Source organism: Canis lupus, chromosome 7, assembly GCF_011100685.1.
Source record: "Canis lupus familiaris isolate Mischka breed German Shepherd chromosome 7, alternate assembly UU_Cfam_GSD_1.0, whole genome shotgun sequence".
Classification (NCBI taxonomy): domain Eukaryota; kingdom Metazoa; phylum Chordata; class Mammalia; order Carnivora; family Canidae; genus Canis; species Canis lupus.
The window spans coordinates 24,282,986-24,300,362 of NC_049228.1; the positions used below are offsets into that span (position 1 = coordinate 24,282,986).

The 17,377-nt window shown below is 39.0% G+C and overlaps 1 protein-coding gene and 1 long non-coding RNA gene across 24 annotated transcripts in view; one reads left to right on the forward strand and one right to left on the reverse strand.

Annotated features, from left to right (window-relative positions):
- Nucleotides 1–17,377, forward strand: part of LOC102152829 — a 29,249-nt gene that overhangs the window by 3,076 nt on the left and 8,796 nt on the right. For 6 of the 13 annotated variants that reach the window (XR_005362065.1, XR_005362066.1, XR_005362062.1 and 3 more), the window contains 3 exons: nucleotides 3,062–3,367; nucleotides 4,568–4,646; nucleotides 9,979–10,678. This is a non-coding gene — a long non-coding RNA (uncharacterized LOC102152829). The other 7 variants (XR_005362055.1, XR_005362060.1, XR_005362057.1 and 4 more) reach the window with 6 other exon arrangements.
- RABGAP1L (RAB GTPase activating protein 1 like) overlaps nucleotides 3,854–17,377 on the reverse strand; it is a 744,356-nt gene continuing 730,832 nt past the window's right edge. For all 11 annotated transcript variants that reach the window (XM_038542444.1, XM_038542442.1, XM_038542443.1 and 8 more), the window contains 3 exons: nucleotides 14,431–14,502; nucleotides 9,987–10,184; nucleotides 3,854–8,965 (listed from right to left, as the gene is read on the reverse strand). In XM_038542444.1, coding sequence (XP_038398372.1) covers nucleotides 8,813–8,965; nucleotides 9,987–10,184; nucleotides 14,431–14,502 — 423 coding nt within the window. In that variant the 3' untranslated portion in view covers nucleotides 3,854–8,812. The remainder of the gene's footprint in view (nucleotides 8,966–9,986; nucleotides 10,185–14,430; nucleotides 14,503–17,377) is intronic.

Here is a 17,377-nt window from a genome sequence, read left to right on the forward strand (position 1 = left end):
ATTCATCTGTCAACAGACATCTGGGTTCTTTCCACAATTTGGCTATTGTGGACATTGTTGCTATAGACATTGGGGTGCAGGTGTCCCTTCAAATCAGCATTTTTGTATCTTTTGGGTAAATATCTAGTAGTGCAATTGCTGGGTAATAGGGTAGTTTGATTTTTAAGTAAAGTTAGAAGATTTTAAATACCATCTGTTATCCAGTGAGTCCTAAATCGGTGTCTTCAGCAACACCTCTCCTTGAGCTCCACATTCTGTCTCTGCTTGGATGTCTGAGAAGTACATCAAATTTAGCTTATCTTAACAACAACAATAACAATCTCCTCCCAATCATCTTCGCACCCCAAATCAGTTTCTACAGTTATTCTACAGCTCTGTGAATGGTTACCTCCTGCTCCTATTTGCTCAGGCCAGTGAGTCATGCTTAAGTCTTCAATCTCAGGTTCTGCTTCCTATCCTGCAGCAAGACTTACTGGCCTTATGCACAGAATACGTGGATAATCATAATCACTTTTCACAACCTCCATTTCTACTACTGAACACCAAGCCATAATTGTTTTATCTGGATTTTTAGGCTCATAACTGATGACTGTGCCTTTACAGTTAGTTTTCCAAAAAGCAGCCAGAGTAATCTTTTCAAATCATATTCCTTTGGTTAACAACCTCTCAATAGTTTGCTGTTAGGCTTAGAGTAAGTGCAAACTTATTAACATGACCTAGCATATACTGCATGATCTTATCTCACCTTTGTATTACGTCTCATCTCACAGCTCCCCCGTCTCCCTGGTTTAAGCATGCATGTTGTTCTTGAATCCACGGAGTTTGCACTCACCTCAAAGTCTACTCTGTATTTTTCTCTATAGGATGCTTTTTCTCCATTCCCTCACATAGATCATTTCTTCACTTTACTCAGGCCTCTAAGTAAACCGTAGGGCTGCTCTTCCTGGCTGTATTAGTTAGGTTTCAATCAGAGAAGCAGAATCAGTAGCAGATACTTATTCCAAGGAGCTAATTTACACAATTGTGGGAACTGGCTAAGCAAGTCCAAAATCTGTAGGCCAGACAAGCAAGAATGGATTATAGGCAGGCTGGGCCCCATGAGAACAGGTTGAAACTTTCATCCACAGAAGTCAGAGAGGGAAGAACTCCAGTCTTCTCTCAAGGAAATCTCAGCCCTGCATTAAAGCCTTCCACCAGATTCAATTAGGCCCACCCAGATTATCCCAGATAATCTCCCTTACTCAAAGCTAACTGATTAAGAGCTTTAATTACTATGTGCAGAAGATTTACATAGCAACACTTAGTATTTGGCTGAATCACTGGAGAGTGTAGGCTAGCCAAGTTCACATATTAAAAACCATCCTTACCAATCTCCTCCCCATCACTCACCATTTCTCTCAACCCTCTTACCCTGTTTTTATCTTCACAGTACTTATTACTACCTGCAATTTATTAGTCTTCCATACTGCAACAGTCATTCTCCATTGGGGAGCAGTTGTGGACATTTTGGGTACTCCCTCCCCCTCAGACATTTGGCAATGTCTGGAGAAATTCTTGGTTGTCACAACTGGGGAAATTCTACTAATATGTAGTGGAGAGAGACCAGGGATGTGACTAAGTATCCTATAATATGCAGGACAGCCCCTGCAAGAAAGAACCCTTTGGCCCAATATGTCAGTAGTTTTCTCTGAGGTTGAGAAAAATTCTGTGCTAGAGTTTAAGCTTTACAGAGGCGGGATCTGTTTGTTCACCTCACTTCTAGCACTTTGAGCAGAGATGGGTATAGTAGGCAGTCAGTAAATTTGCTTGAATTAATTTAATAGACCTGGTGGTCTGCATTTTATTTTTGTTATTTAAATAATTCCTATTTGGTGAGCCTGTGCTAAAGCCTGAAATTCTTGCAAATTTACCATGCAGGTAAACTTTTAAAAGATTTTGTTCTGTCTCCAGTAGTCAGTAATCAAAAGTTTTGTTACAATAGAATTTCAAAAAGGTGAAATCTAGAATCCCATGCAAACATAAAAGGAACATGTGACAAATATTCAGTGCAGTTAATGAGGGAACCAGTCATATGTTAAAACTGTTATCAAAGCGCCTTTGCATAATGGATCCTTAGAGACAATTTATTTTTACTTTTTTAAAGAATTTATTAAAAATAATAATTTATTTGAGAGAGTAGTGGGTGGGGCGAGGCACAGAGGGAGAGAATCTGAAGCAGACTCCACACTCAGCATGGAGCCTGATACGGGGTTTGATCCCTGAGATCAATGACCTGAGGTCATGACCTGAGCCAAAACCAAGAGTCAAATGCCCAACCAACTGAACCACCCAGGCACCTCAAGTTCAATTGATAATAGAATGTTAGTGTAAGGTTGCAGAGTTAGATACAAACTGGCTAATGTCCTACCAAGGTAATAAGCCGTATATAACCTTTGGAGTTATCCATTCCACTGAAAAGTTAAATCTACAATTTAACATGTAACTTCACTGTATTGGCCTTTAATCAGTAGTGAACAGTGAATTTCATTTACTCTTCTTGTCGAGAACACCCATGACTTTTTTTTAAGACTATTTCAGAGAGAGAGAATGAGCATGAGCCAGGGGGTGGGACAGAGGGAGAGGGAGAAACAGACTCCCTGCTCAGCAGAGAGTGTGACGTGGGACTGGATTCCAGGACTCTGGGATCAGGACCTGAGCCTAAGGCAGGCACCTAGCCAACTGAGCCACCCACGCGCTCAAGAGCACTCATGACTTCTAACTACCAAATTCAGTAGATATTTTTTGAATATTTTTGCTGTTTTACTTTTTATGTAAAATTTCTCATTTTTTAAAATACCACATGGGCCGGAGTATGTGACTCTTGATCTTGAGATAGTGAGTTTGAGCCCCATATTGGTGTAGAGATTACTAAAAAAAATTAAACAAAATACCACATGGGCCAAACAACAGAGGTCTGTGGTCTGGGTTTGGACCACAAACTGTAGTCCTACAATCTCTGGTTAATGTTCTGAATACATGTGGAATTCTAAGAGAGCTGACTAATCTCTTGGATTTCACTTAGGTTCCATGAACTCCCAGAACAAAATGCAAATTGGGATTCTCTGCACTTTGCCTCCACTTCAGAGAACTGCTCTGGAGTTCGGCTTGAATTATAATATCACCCACTGTGCTGTGTGTTGAAAGGCTTGCAGCAGTGACCTCATCCAGTATTAGCCAATTTGGTTTTTGGGAGACTTTGGAACTGGACTAAGGGTACAAGGGTACGTTAGTCCATCTCTGCTGGTGACTTGAAGAGAAAACGTGAACTTGAGATGGTTGTGCACTTGGAAGCAAGAAAACTTATTTTCAGAGGGAGAAGCAGCAGCAGGTAAGCATGACCTGGCAAGATGGCAGAGGCCTGATTAGGAAAACGGTTGCTGAAGTTCCTGATGGCATTCCTGTCCTTGTCCAACACCTCTTCAGGCCCAAATATTTGGCCTTTAGGAGATGAATACACCTGTTCCTTTTAGTTAATTGCCTTATTCTTATTAAACTAGCTGTGAGTGTCTGGGTACTAGCAACAGGGTAGTCTCCGTAGAGAGAGAACAGGGCTGTAGGCACTGGCGGTGCTGCGGCACAGTATCATTCTGCAGGGGATAGCCTGGAGCCAACTCCCAGCAGTTTCTGCAGTCAATGTAGTCCAGTGTCAGTTAAGAAGTGTTACATAAACATTGGGCTCAGATGATTTAGAATAAAGTCAACTAGAAACAAATCAAAAAGACTATTGGGACTTCAGAATATTACTGCTTAATGGGGCCAAAGGGGCAACAGAAATCATTGAAAACATCACTGACTCACAAAAACAGTCACCTTGTTACCTTCTTGCTTGAATTTGTTTATTTCACAAGGCTTCATTCACACAGGAAAACAAGATACTAATCCAAGTTCATAACTGTTATAAAAGTAAACATTTGTTGGGACAATGTACAATAAATTGCACTTTTCTTAACAAGCATTACATTTACACCAATAGCATGTACTATACATAATACATGGAATTATGGAAACATCTAATTGGTCAGTGTTTACAGAGGCTGCTCCCTCATGTTTCTCTCTTCAGTTAGCACTATTTGGGCCAATCAACTCCTTTATTCTAGAACCTGTTTTCATTAGAGAGGTCATGGACAAAATCATAGAATTCATAAAAATAAACAGTACAGACTTCCTACTACCTCCTAAGCAAGGGAAAGGTAGGAATGATGCTGATTAAGACATTTTCCTTCATTTGAACTGAGGATCCATACATTATGCAAAATACCAAAAATGGGAGAAATTGATGCAAAATGCTATTGGGTCATCTTGGATTCTGGGACCATCTCCAGCTTTATTCTTGTGCTTTCATGACACCAGAGTCTTGATGCATTTATATACTTATAATTAAGTCTCCTATATTTTATTCCATATATAATATATAGTTATTAAAAGTTACATTTTAATGGAAAAAATTTTACGTGTTAACTTATTGCCAGTGAAAAAGGAAAGTAACTTAAAATGTTTATTTTCTACTCAATGATTTTTTTTTTTAAAGTTTTCAGAATACTACTATGATAAACCAAGGATTGAGGTGGGGAGAATGAGACATGTTGATGAAGATGTTTTTGTAACAGGTAACAAATTCATTTGGGGATATGCTTGACATGTAGCCTTTTAGATGGAAGCCAGGAAGGTAACATCTGACAGCTGACTGTAGTCACTAAGCCACTTGTAAACATCCACTTTCCTCATTACAAACTCATGAACATCCTCTCAAATAGAAGGATTCATTTTGAAAACTTTGGAAAGATAAGGAAATTCCTAAGATAAAGGGCTTTACCTGTGTTACATGGAAGTCACTGTAAGAGAGGAAGGATGTTCTAGAGCAATTCGAGTTCAGTGTGACATGAGCATGGCAACCAGAGGGAAAGACAGTTTTATATCTGGTTGTAGGACACACAGGCCACTGAACTCGTTTGGCCTTCTGTAGTTGATTGCCATGTGTGTATTTAGTCACATGGTACCTGGCTGTACAAAAGAGGCAATGATCCTCTTCGTAAAATTCTATCAGTCACACACACGTACAAATCGAAGTGTTCACATCAAACAACAGCGTTTGTCCATTCTCTCATCTATTTGTAATTGAAGCAAGAAAATCAGAGCTATTTAAGAGTGGCTCTTTTTTAAAGAGTAAGTTATACAACTGAATCCTCTTGCTAAGTAATTAAAAGTGTTCATTCCCAGAGAGAGAAAACAAATAAGGTATTTAATTTTTTAAAAGCTCCTTTTCCCTTCAAAGGATCCTGAAATCAGACAACCGCCTTAGAATAGTTAGCGGGCTGATTGCAGGTAAAGAAAACTCAATCCCTTACGTTAGTGCGGGCTTCCTCCTCAGTAACTGATCAGCTCCTTTAAGGATCTCTCATCTCATGCCCTGAACTGTGCATTCTCTTGTTTTTCTCACTTTCACTGGGAAATAAAGCCACTAGTTATTAATTGGAAAATATTTTTTAAAAATGGAGTAGGGGGTTGAGAAAAATCTTAAAACACGGTATAAAAGAATGAAATTTTGAAAAAAAAAGAAACAAGTCTTCATTATCCCAACATCAGTACAAAGATTGCTTTTGTACTTTGGAAATTTAAGAAAAGCCAATGAAGAAATTATGAATTTAATAGCTGGAAAGGTAAAGAGAAAGAGACAGAGAGTGGTTGTATGGAAAGAGAGGCCAGAGGCCTATATGACATTCCTATTAGTGTTTCTATTAGGCACTCATACACAGAGCATTAGGGAACTGAGAATTTCTTTGCATTAAATTATATGTAACTAAATATAATCAAATTGCACCATGGCTCAGGATGTGAAGATAGCAAACATATGCACTGCAAAATTCAGCTGGGTTTTTTTCAGCTTTAAAGAAAGTGTTAAACAAGAATCTCAAGATATAAAAGCTAATGAACTAAATTACCAAATTGAAATGCATTCCCTTAACTTATTCAGCAGAATTTAATGAGAAGAGAAATCATCACTTTTTAGAATGCTACAAGTCTTGGATTTTTGGAGGAATGTTTTATACAGCATATCCTAGGAAAAGATGAAGAACACTCTAGAATACTTGGAAATTTCCTAGCTATCTGGGCTGGTTGATGTTTTTCTAAAAGAAATTCAAGAGAAGAGTACCAATTTTCAAAATAAGTGAAATTAAAGGTAACAATTACTTAATACTAGGATGCATGAGTTTTCAAAAAATACATTCAGTATTTTTTGGGGAAGGATATGTGGTTTGGGGCAATGCTAACATAATGAATAATCATTATCATATACCAAATTTTGAATTTTCTTTCTAATATTGCAACTGACCCAAAGACCCTGCAGTGAGGAACAGTTTAGACTTATGGTACCAATACGCATACCTAATAAGTATGATATGGAACTGAAGAAGAAGGAAAAATCTATAGGTTGCCATTAAAATCGTTTGAAAGAGTTAAGAGAAAATGCAAAAGACAGATTACACATTTGGAATGTATGTACCTGGTGATTTTATTTAAAGAAAAAAAAATATAAGGGGCTCTGGAACTGAGCCAGGTGTATAGGTGAGGACTGAACCTACAGCCATACTATTTCTCCCTCAACTACCATGTAAGGAAAATTATGCACTTTAGGCATTCTGTGGAATGTGCTGATTTTTGGAAGTTAAAAAGAGCTCTGTACAGTAAAACTATAAGATTCACAAAACAGAAAACAACATCTTTAATTTAGCTGGCCATTGGATAAGGCAACTTGTACAAGGCTTCTTGGAATCAAAGCATAAAGTACCAGCAAAGCTAAAAAATTATACTAAATGATTTACAGAAACAAGTACCAAGATGCAATTTTCCAGCCATTATATTAAAAAAACAAAAAACAAAAAACAAAAAACAAAACCTTTTCTAAATCACCAAATAGGGACTATCAAAGTCAACATAGACACTCAGAATGCTGGATTTTTTTTCCTTTTGGGTACAAGGAAATGAATATTATAATGGTAAATGGGAGGACAAAACACAAAGAATTCTGTAAGAAAAGTATTATTTGATGAGTGTAACAAAGGCTACCATCCATATTAGTTTTATGGGTTGTAAAGGATATAATAACTCAATGATAGGGACTTAACTTTTTAGAGTTTAATGATCATTTTGGAGGAAAGGATCTACCATGAGCAACTTAACACATGCTCCTGGAGTTGAGATAGTTCTTATTTAATTTTTACTTCCAAGAACGTATTGCTTTTAATTGCAACATATGGCACAGATGAAAATCACTCTGGCGCTACAAGAGTTTAAGATTTGTTGCAAGAGTATGTTCAACAATGAAGCCAAGGATGAGTATCAATAAGTGTTATTATACATAGCCAACAGTAGTTTGGTTGGCGTAAAAGGGCCAAAGCCTCTGAATGAGCTTAGAAAATGGGAAAATTAGTTTTGCTGTTACCAAAGGATTTCCAGCAAGGACTATTTAAATAGACCTGTTAAATATAATTGAAAAAAACTATTTCCACCAACTTTTAAACAATAGCTTTAACGTTCCATGAGATATGCATTTCTATAAAGATTTTATATTCAATCAAAAATGTTACCAATACATTTGCATCTCTTTATCTGGGGTGCCAAGGACACATTTTTTAGGGAGATACAGACATCAGTAAAAGTTATCTAACAGTAAACTAAGATGATGTGAAGCTGACCTTTATTCCCCATTCCAGAACTTTGAAAAGGTATAGTATATTAGTGTTTCCTTAGCAAATCTATGTCAACATTAAATGAAATACTCTGTCCCTGGTTCTCTATTTCATATGAAGCACGGTGGCCAAACTGGGCCTTTCTAGGCTTCTCTGGTAAAGGTTCCCTAATGCTACAGCTCGCAATAGCACTTCTGACTTAGCGCTTGCTGGAAGTCGTAACTGTGTTCATACTTAGGAATCTGCAATTCCTGTGTAGAGTTTCTCAAAAAGACCTGTTAGGATACTAGGGCCAAATGATTTCTCTTATCCTGCGTTTATCAAAATCTCAGTTCCTTTCATCTAGTGTGTTTTTTCAATAGTCTATCTTATTCCATGGTTCTTGGCACTTCATTTCCAGATATACCCAACAGAAAATGAAAAGAAATTAATTCTTTTTGGGGACTGTTCAATCCCCGGTTTATTCTTTGGACAGGATAATCGTTTTCCAGGGAGTCACTTTCAGAGAGAAACCTCACAGTTGTCATGAACGGCCCCACAGTGTGCTTTAATCTGAATAAATCCTGAAACGTTAAGACGTTTAGATTTTAATTTCTTTCTTTCTTTCTTTCTTTCTTTCTTTCTTTCTTTCTTTCTTTCTTTCTTTCTTTCTTTCTTCTTTCTCTTTCTTTCTTTTCTTTTTCTGTGACAAATATCATCTTTTCACTTTAACCTTGGAATAAAAGACATCTCCATTTTTATGTAAGATGAAAGTAATTATTAATAATTAGTTCTAAATAAAAATCATTTAGTTCTGAATTACTTATTTCCAACTAAACATCAGGCATATAAAATAGTGTGTAATACTATGATGGAACTGAACATGGCCTTCCATGAAGAGGTTCGAAAGCAGGTATTCAATAAAACTCAGGTCAGTTTAAATAACATCCCTTTGCAAAGTGTCAAACAAGAAAGAGTGAGGGCTACTGAGAGATCCTGGCTTGCTTTCTGGCCTCCTTTACTTTCCAGTAAAGGGATACTGGGAGACTCCTCCTGGGTGTCTGTCACTTTGATCGTTGTGCTCTTGTGCTTGGGTGAGGCTGGAACTATGTGCTCTCCTTGGGTGGCTGGGTGGCCGGCGGTGGCTGCAGTGGCTGGGTGCCTGTGGCCGTTTTGATAGAGTTCAGGGTTTTGCTAAACCAAGAGTTTTTTGCAGCTTGGATTTCATTCATAAGGGCTCCTCTCTGGTGTTCAAGTTCCTAATTAAAAAAAGAAAATCACCTGAGTTATATAAATGTTTTCTCTCTGCCAAAAAAATCAGAGTATAGCTTTTTGGAATCCCTAGGTGTGTATGCATAGCCCTAGCTTTCCTCCCACAAAACCCAGGGGGGTGGGGAGATTTAATTGGCTTCTTAATACAAGAAAATGGTATAGAGCTAAAAGAGTTACCACTGAAAGTCAGAATCTGGCTTTCTCTGAACAGTGAAATGAAACCTCATTGTATCTTTTCTTCCTTCTGCATTTTTGGTCCAAATTTAGATTCAGATTGCAACATGTTTAAAACACAAATAGACATATGGATGGATGGAACTTTTACTGATGACGTAAGCATGAATGAGTTCCAGTTTCAAACCCATGGCCTTTTCCCCTGAGAACTTACCAGGGCCAGCCCAGAAACAGTTAAGGACCACTAGTGCGGCCCACATCATTGCCAGGGCAGGTGATGGTGGTGCGTAAGGACTTTGGGAAAAAGAAAATGGGGAACAGTCCATTGGAAGCCAGGACTATTTTTCTAATTAGGTTATCTTCCAATATGGACAGAGATTTTGGGGAAAGGGACTTGGTAAAGTTAGGTAAAGATGAAGGAGAAAATGCTCCAAAGCCAAGAATGGGTGCCAGCCAATGTTCAACTATTCGGGGAAGGACAATAGGGAAGGTTTGGCCTTTCATTTTCAGGATCAGCCCCACAGTGGCTAACGTTCAATGAGAAAGGACCTTGCCTACAAAAATTTCGGGGTAAAAATGAAAAAGTATACGCTTAAGTTCTCACAGGATATCATTTTAATTACTGCATTTTCATTTAAAGCTGTGTTTATGTCACTGTTTAAAAATAATGACGTAAAAATGTGACTATGGAGGACATATCATTGGGCAAGAAATGTATTCATCATATGTGGAAACATCTTAGGATGCTGAGCTAGGTGTATTCCAAAGTATGAGAATGTGTCCTAGAGCACCGATTGCTTCTTTTTTCTTGTTGATCTTTTATCAGTCCCCAACCTGGATTTTGCACTTGGCCTCCACCAGCTGCAGTTTGGTTTGTGCCAACTCCAGCTCCATCTCCCTCAGCTGCTTCTTCAGGGAATCCTTCTCATCATCCAGTTCCAGCCCCTGCTCCTCCCTGCTTACGGCTGCGAGCTTCAGAGTGCCCTCTTTGCTGAAAATGTCGCTGCAGTGTTTACAAGCCATCATTTTACCCTGAAAGAGTCAAAAGAGATAACCAACATCAAACAATTTCATAGCATATATCACTTCCTGAAACAACTGGGTATGATTTTCATCTAGACACTGCTTGTTGTCATCAAATGCAGGTCCACTTCTGAAGGTAATTATTTTTCTTGAGCTGCAACCAAAGTGCTCAGTCAGCACCAAACCCAACTATGCAAGTTAGGTGCTCCCTTTTTCTTAAAGTATCTCTAGGGAGACCCTGGAAATGGAAAATATTATAGCACCTCTTTGAAACTTGTTCTAGAAGTTTTGTGCTGCCATGAGGCCTTTCTAGAACCCCATGCCATTGCTCTCCATGCAGAGTTTTGTGAATCCTAGAGTTACTATATGACCAGGTACTATTATCCACCCCCCCCCCTTTTTATTAGTGAAGAAACTCAGTTTAAGTAACAAGAGCCTACAGCAGACTGAGAAAGTCACTAAACCTATGCTTGCAACAAATAAAGTTTATGTCCTTTTGTTCAGCTTTCAGCGAAGATGATCATTATTGTTCTAGGTGATGAAAGTAACTCTGCCTCATGCCCAGACTGCCAACCAGGCACATGGCACTGAACAACAGCAACTCTTCAAGTCAATGGTGCTACTGTTTTCTTAAAATATCTCCAAAAATAGCTTAGAGGTAAAACATATTACAGAATATTTCTGTTTTAATGCACTACTACATATTATAATATCTTCATAACCAAAACTATATTCCTCTCTTCACTCACACACACAGACACACACACATAGAGCAACTCTCCCCACATTTCTGTGTCATCATGCCTTTCTCCACCATTTAGGCCTGAACACTGGGGTCATCTTTTCTTTACCTTCTCCTTCTTTCCATATTTAGCTGGTCATCAAATTATTTCTCTAACATGTCTAAGCTCTCCTCATCCCAGGCCTGAATCCCTAGAAGTCGCTTTCTCAGACCCCACTGATTGCTTTCTTATCTCATCCTTAATGCACTCTTCAGATTCCTACCTGATTAATATTCATCAGACACTTAAAGGATATCTTGCAATTCTTTTAAAACCCTAGAAGAATAATTAGTCCACTGCTAGCACTAAATAGGCATGCAGCAAGTATTTGTTTATATACATTTACTGTTAACTAAATAAAACGTTAAGGTGCTAGCTTTTGTTCTGGGTCTTAAATGATTAAAAGTTCACCAAGCTGGGTAAGCAGTTTTATTAGGCTGAGCCTAAGCAGGAATAGACTCACTGAGGGAGGAGAACATTTCAGCGGGGAGAACACTGTGTGCAAAGACACGGGCTCTTCAGAGGGCGGCAGGGAGCCTGAGCAGAGAGTACATGGCACAACAGTGAGAGGCAGGAAGTGGGAAGGGTTCTCCGTGCCTCATTTTGAAGGTTCTTAAATGTAACGCTATTGAATCCTGATTTCGTCCTATAGAAAATTCATTTACCATATCGTGTACTGCATGTTGGAGAGGGAACAATGAGCTTCATGAAGCTGCAGTCTGGCAGGTGTGCTGAAGAACAGAGGTGTGGCAGAGGCTGCAGATTCCCACCCAGGATCCATCTCCCCTCTTCCTTACTAACGGAACTCCTATGTTATTAGGGCTGGCAGTCTGCCATTTCCCAGACTTCCCTGAAGCTTAAGTGTGGCCATGAAATTCAGTTCTGATATGTAAGCAAAGTGTGGTGTGGAGCTTTAAGGAGGCCACTTAGAGCTCCCCTGGTTGGAGGTAGGCCCTTGTACCCTTGCATCTCCTAAGGCCTAAAATTCTATCCTAGAATGTGGCTGTGATGGAGGCAACTCCAGTTGACAGGCTTGACCTTTAGGTCACCTAGAGGATGGGAGCCCCTGCTGAGGATGTGGCTCACCAATAACTGGTGAGTCTGGATTGCTGATGAAGCCAAGGATCTAAAAAAAAAAAAAGAAAGAAACCAAGGATCTTTCCAGCCCTGGAATTTTTTTTTTTTTTTTTTTTACATGAGATAAACATTTTCTGTGTTTAAACCATTGTTATTATGGGTTTCCTATATGTGGCCAAACTAGTTCTAAACTGATACACAGAATGACAGAGTCAAATTTACGCTAGGGAATGTTCATTCTAATTCTAGTATAGAGGAGGAATACCTGAAAGGGGAATGGTGTTGTGGGAGGATGGAAAAATCAAAAGCTATAGCATTGCACCAAACCAGAGATGAAAAGGAAATAGCACTGGAGAAAGAGGATGTAGTATGGTTATCACCACTAAGGGAAATGGAGAAGAGAGTCTAACTCCCTGGGTTCAAATCCTGTCTTTACTGCTTCCCAGCTATGTGACCTTGAGATCATGAATTACCTGTTTTGGTAATCATCATCAATAAAAATAAGATCTAATAAATCATTAAAAAGATATAATAGTGTCTACCTTCTCAGGAAGTTGTGAGGGTTAAATTGGATAATCCTTAGAACAATATACACAGTAAGTATTTATTCAGATAAAACAAGTTCAAGTTCCTCTTCCTGAATATATGTATGGCCTTTCATTAGACACCCCTACCTCCTTATCCAGTAGTTCCTCTATTCCTTAATATACACTCTTAAGTATATGAGTCTCCTTAATGAGACTCATTCTGATTTCTGGGTCTTCACTCACAGTTTCTTCCAGAATGTCCTTTTTAAATCCTAACAGAATTCTCACCCAACCTCCTCAGTTCAGCCTCCTCCACAAAGTCATCTTTGGTCTGTAGTTCTTAGGATTTTGCTTTCTCTACAATCCAGCCTGTCAGTGTCATCCAACTCAGCACTGACTTACATGCTTTTGAACTATTATACCCTACATATTTCACATGCATATGTAGATCTTACTCCTGCAGGAAAATTCTAAACTTTTTGTTATGTATCCTTTCTGTAAAACAACATAAGTCTAATAGCTGTGGCCACGGTTAGATGCTCAACAAAACCTTGAGTTATCCACATAAATCAATTTCATTTCTATTTCCACAAAGGATAGTTAATATGCAAGGCACCTCATTAACTGAATGTTGGTCAGTGTTTAAAAAAGGATAATAAAGGCATATAAGTCAGAAGAAAGTAAAAGGAAACCAGAGAGGGAAGATACAAACCCAAAACTTTAGCAGGCTTGGGCAGGGAGATGACCAAGATCATAGTCACTAATAATAGATTGTTTTTGAACATGAAATAAGAAAAAAACACTTGGAATATAAAGTCAGAATAAGGTTCATATTTTCAATTCTCCTGTCTCAGATTTTCAGGTCATAAACTTACAAAAATACATATTATTATGTGCCAAATACTAAGCTAAGCACTTTATATACATAATCTTATTTAATCTTCAAAATCACTCACTGAGGGCAGCCCAGGTGGCTCAGCGGTTTAACGCCACCTTCAGCCCAGGGCATGATCCTGGAGACCCTGGATTGAGTCCCGCGTCAGGCTCTCTGCATGGAGCCTGCTTCTCCCTCTGCCTGTGTCTCTGCCTCTCTGTTTCTCTCGGTGTCTCTCATGAATAAATAAATAAAATCTTTAAAAAAAAATCACTCACTGAAGCAGGTAATATTGTCTCTATTGTACAGGATACAAAATAAAGATTAGAGGTAAAGAACTTGTCCACAAGTTGTTATATTATATGCCAACGTGCCTAGAATGCACTTCATCACTAGCATTAACCCTGGATATATTCAAAGAGAAATATGTCAGGTTTCTGAACCTCAGGTCACAAGAGTTGGCTGTGCCAACACTGCTTCTCAAGAACACCAATTTATTTGGCTTCCTGTTGTTTCTATGGAATAAAGCAATGGCTTTTCTTACTTAAGCAACAAAAGTTTTACCACCAGGGGGCAGCATATAAATAAATGCTACAGTTTTCTTTAAAAATAACCCTCTAAAAAATGGTGGAGAGCAATGGGATGATGCTCCCAGAATGCTCACCAAGGGTTGCACACTGAAGCCATATTTATGCAGGCACAGTCGGGATGCAGGCTGCACTCCTACCACCTGCCTCAGACAATCCCTAAAATTTATGGGAACACCATCCTTCTGCTGGCAGGAAAGAGGATCACACCCGGGTCAGAGGCAGACACTGTTCTCCACAGATCCTAAAGTCTTTCAAACAATGGGAGGGGCAGGGTGGATGTGATGTCTGTAAACTGTCCTGCCTGTGGCTCGTCCTCATGCACTGGGATATCCCCCCAGGTACTGACTTAAGACCGTGTGAATCTGGAAGAAACCATCACAGCAGATCTAGCTCATTCTTCCTCACCTTTACCACTTCCAGCTCCTCCTTGCTGGCTGCTTGCTGCGTCTCCAGTCTGGTACTTAATTGGGAACAGATCTGAAGGAAAGAAAAGAATTTCTTTACTAGAAAACAGAACAACGCTAGTAGCAGGTGCATATATCTTTATCAACTCATATATTACTCTGGCTTCTCTGATGCTAGAAGAAATTTTGCAAAAGAACAGCCCTGCAAATGCAATGCACAGCAGGAAGCCCGAGAGAGTTCCATGCCTAAACCATATTTTAATCTTAATTAGTAGAAACATGGGATAATTTGATTTCTTCCTATCACTAGCCTTTGTGACTAGTTCCAGTGAATTCCTCTCCTATTTTGGAATCAATCTATAAAATCTTTGCTGAATATCCACTTTGTACAAGGTACCATTGTGGAAACCTGATAAAAAGAATTCTGGACTAGAAACTTCTGTGTACAGCCACAGAGAGAGTATCTGTTTTCAATTACCTGAACTTTCCTTAAGAAGTGCCAGAAGGCATAAAACAGAGTTAAAATGATCAGAAATTAATAAAGACTAAACTTCTGATCAAGTGGTTTGGCAACATGGTATGAAATGACAAGCCTGAGGTCCAGCTCTAGTACTTTACAGCAGTGTGTCCCTTGGGCAAATTCACTAGTCTTTCTAAGCTTCGGTTCCCTCATATAGTTCTGTGCTATGATAAGCAAAAGAAAAAGAAATCTATGTGAAGGATTCAATATAGTATTTGGCCTATAATAAATGCTCATTAAAGAAAAATCTCATTATTATTGACTCTGAAATAAGGTGCTAACAACAAGTACTAGAAGGAAGTAGAAATAAGTGCTTTCAAAGTCAATATCAACCAACAAAACAAAAGCATTTGCTTAAAAAAAGTACTGGAAGTTCAAATTGTTTGAATGACATACAAATCTTTTATTTTTGAAAAATGGAATAAAAAAAGGTACGAGATGTCCAATTTTAAAATGCAATTTGAAAAAAATAAAATAAAATGCAATTTGAAGTAAAAACATAAAGATCTACCTCTATTATCAAAATAGACATAAAAATATTTTATAATTTTGGGGGGAGGGAGGCAGGGGCTGGGGAGGGAGGAGCAGAGGGAGAGGGAGAAGCAGACTCCCCTCTGGGCAGGGAGTTCTGGGGAAGAGGGGAGGGTCTCTACAGGGATGGGGGTCTCAATCCCAGGATCCTGGGATCATGACCTGAACTGAAGGTAGACACTTAACCAACTGAGCCACCCAAGTGCCTCTGGGATTTAAAAAAAAAAAAATTTTTAGCATTTATTTATTTATTTATTTATTTATTTATTTATTTACTTATTTAATTAATTAATTCATTCATTCATTCATGAAAGACAGAGAGAGAGAGAGAGAGAGAGAGAGAGAGAGAGAGAGAGAGGCAGAGACATAGGCAGAGGGAGAGGCAGGCTCCATGCAGGAAGCCTGATGTGGGACTCGATCCTGGGTCTCCAGGATCACACCCTGGGCTGAAGGTAACACTCAGCTGCTGAGCCACCCAGGTGTCCCCCCTGGGATTTTTTAAATGTCTGTTTTGAGAGGCATCCGCCTTCAGCTCACATCATGATCCCAGGGTCCTGGGATCAAGCCCCACTTAGAGCTCCCTGCTCAGTAGGGAGTCTGCTTCTCCCTCTCCCTCCGCCTCTCCCACCACTCATAGCTCTCAACTAAAAGAGAAAAAAAATCCCAGTCTACTAAAAAATGGCTCTAGAGACAAAGGTCTGCTTATAGAGTTGTTGCCAGTGTCTCCAGATCCAAGCCTGGAAACAATAAATAGGACTGTACTGGCTAATGTGAGAAAGAAGTTATCTCCCTAGTAATTTTGGCAAAACAAATACCCTTTCAAATAACCCCAAAGATTACAAAATAAAGCCAATCATAGCCAATTCCAACTATAGAATGCATTGGGATTATGTTTTATATCCTAATTATCTTCCAACAGATGGGTCTGTTGCCTTTTACATTACTGGTAGTGCCTGCCAGATAATATTCAAGAACAGTCCTGAGGATTACTATTTTGAAGAGTGCTGCATATGGCGGCCAACCATGGCCTAATGTGGTGATGAAAAAACCCATTTGCAGTGATGGCAAGTTTCACAGCACATGGTTTTTAATGTTCCTTGGATTGGTTAATGTCTAACCATCCCTTCTCCTAGTTACCCAAAGTGACAGTCTTGGATCACCTTGTGTTTTCCCTTGTCTAGCAAAAAAATGACTGTATTTGTGTCTTCCTCTTCTCCATTTTCACTACTAATTTTAGTTCAGGGCCCTGTATTTTCTCACCTGGACTCTGCCGTTAGCCTCTTACTGGTCTGTATCTTTGCCTGTGGGTCTCCATTTGGTTCCACATTTCTCACTGGCACAGATTAGTGCCAACAGTATGTCTCTGATCATTCCACTTTCTTGCTCATATATTCCTACTGTAAACAGAATAAAATCCAAACTCCTCTGCCTAACCTGAAGACCCTTCTTGAACTGGGACCCAACTCACCTTTGCTTCTTTACTGTACTCGAAACTCTTGACAAACAAAACTGTTTGTGTTCACTAATCTACCTCCGTGCCTTTGCATGCTTTTCTCTGTCCCTCGTTTCTATCATCCTCCTCTGCCTCCACGTACCTAAATCGCACTTCATCTCACCTTTGAAGCACAGCTCACATTACCCCTCCTCCAGAAAGGGTTTCATTTTCCATGGGCAATAAGTTCCCTTTCCTCTTATCTGTGCACAGATATTACCTCCCCATTACAAGATCTGCTTCTGAAGGAGAGAAATTGAATTAATCTTTTTTACTCCCCTTAAGGAATCAAGGGTTTCAGATAGCAGGTATTAAATAAACATATATTGATTATCATAAAGTAAGACAGCTCTGAAGCCTTATTTCTAAGCAATTTCCCGTGAAAGAGAAAAATCCTTCTGAAAA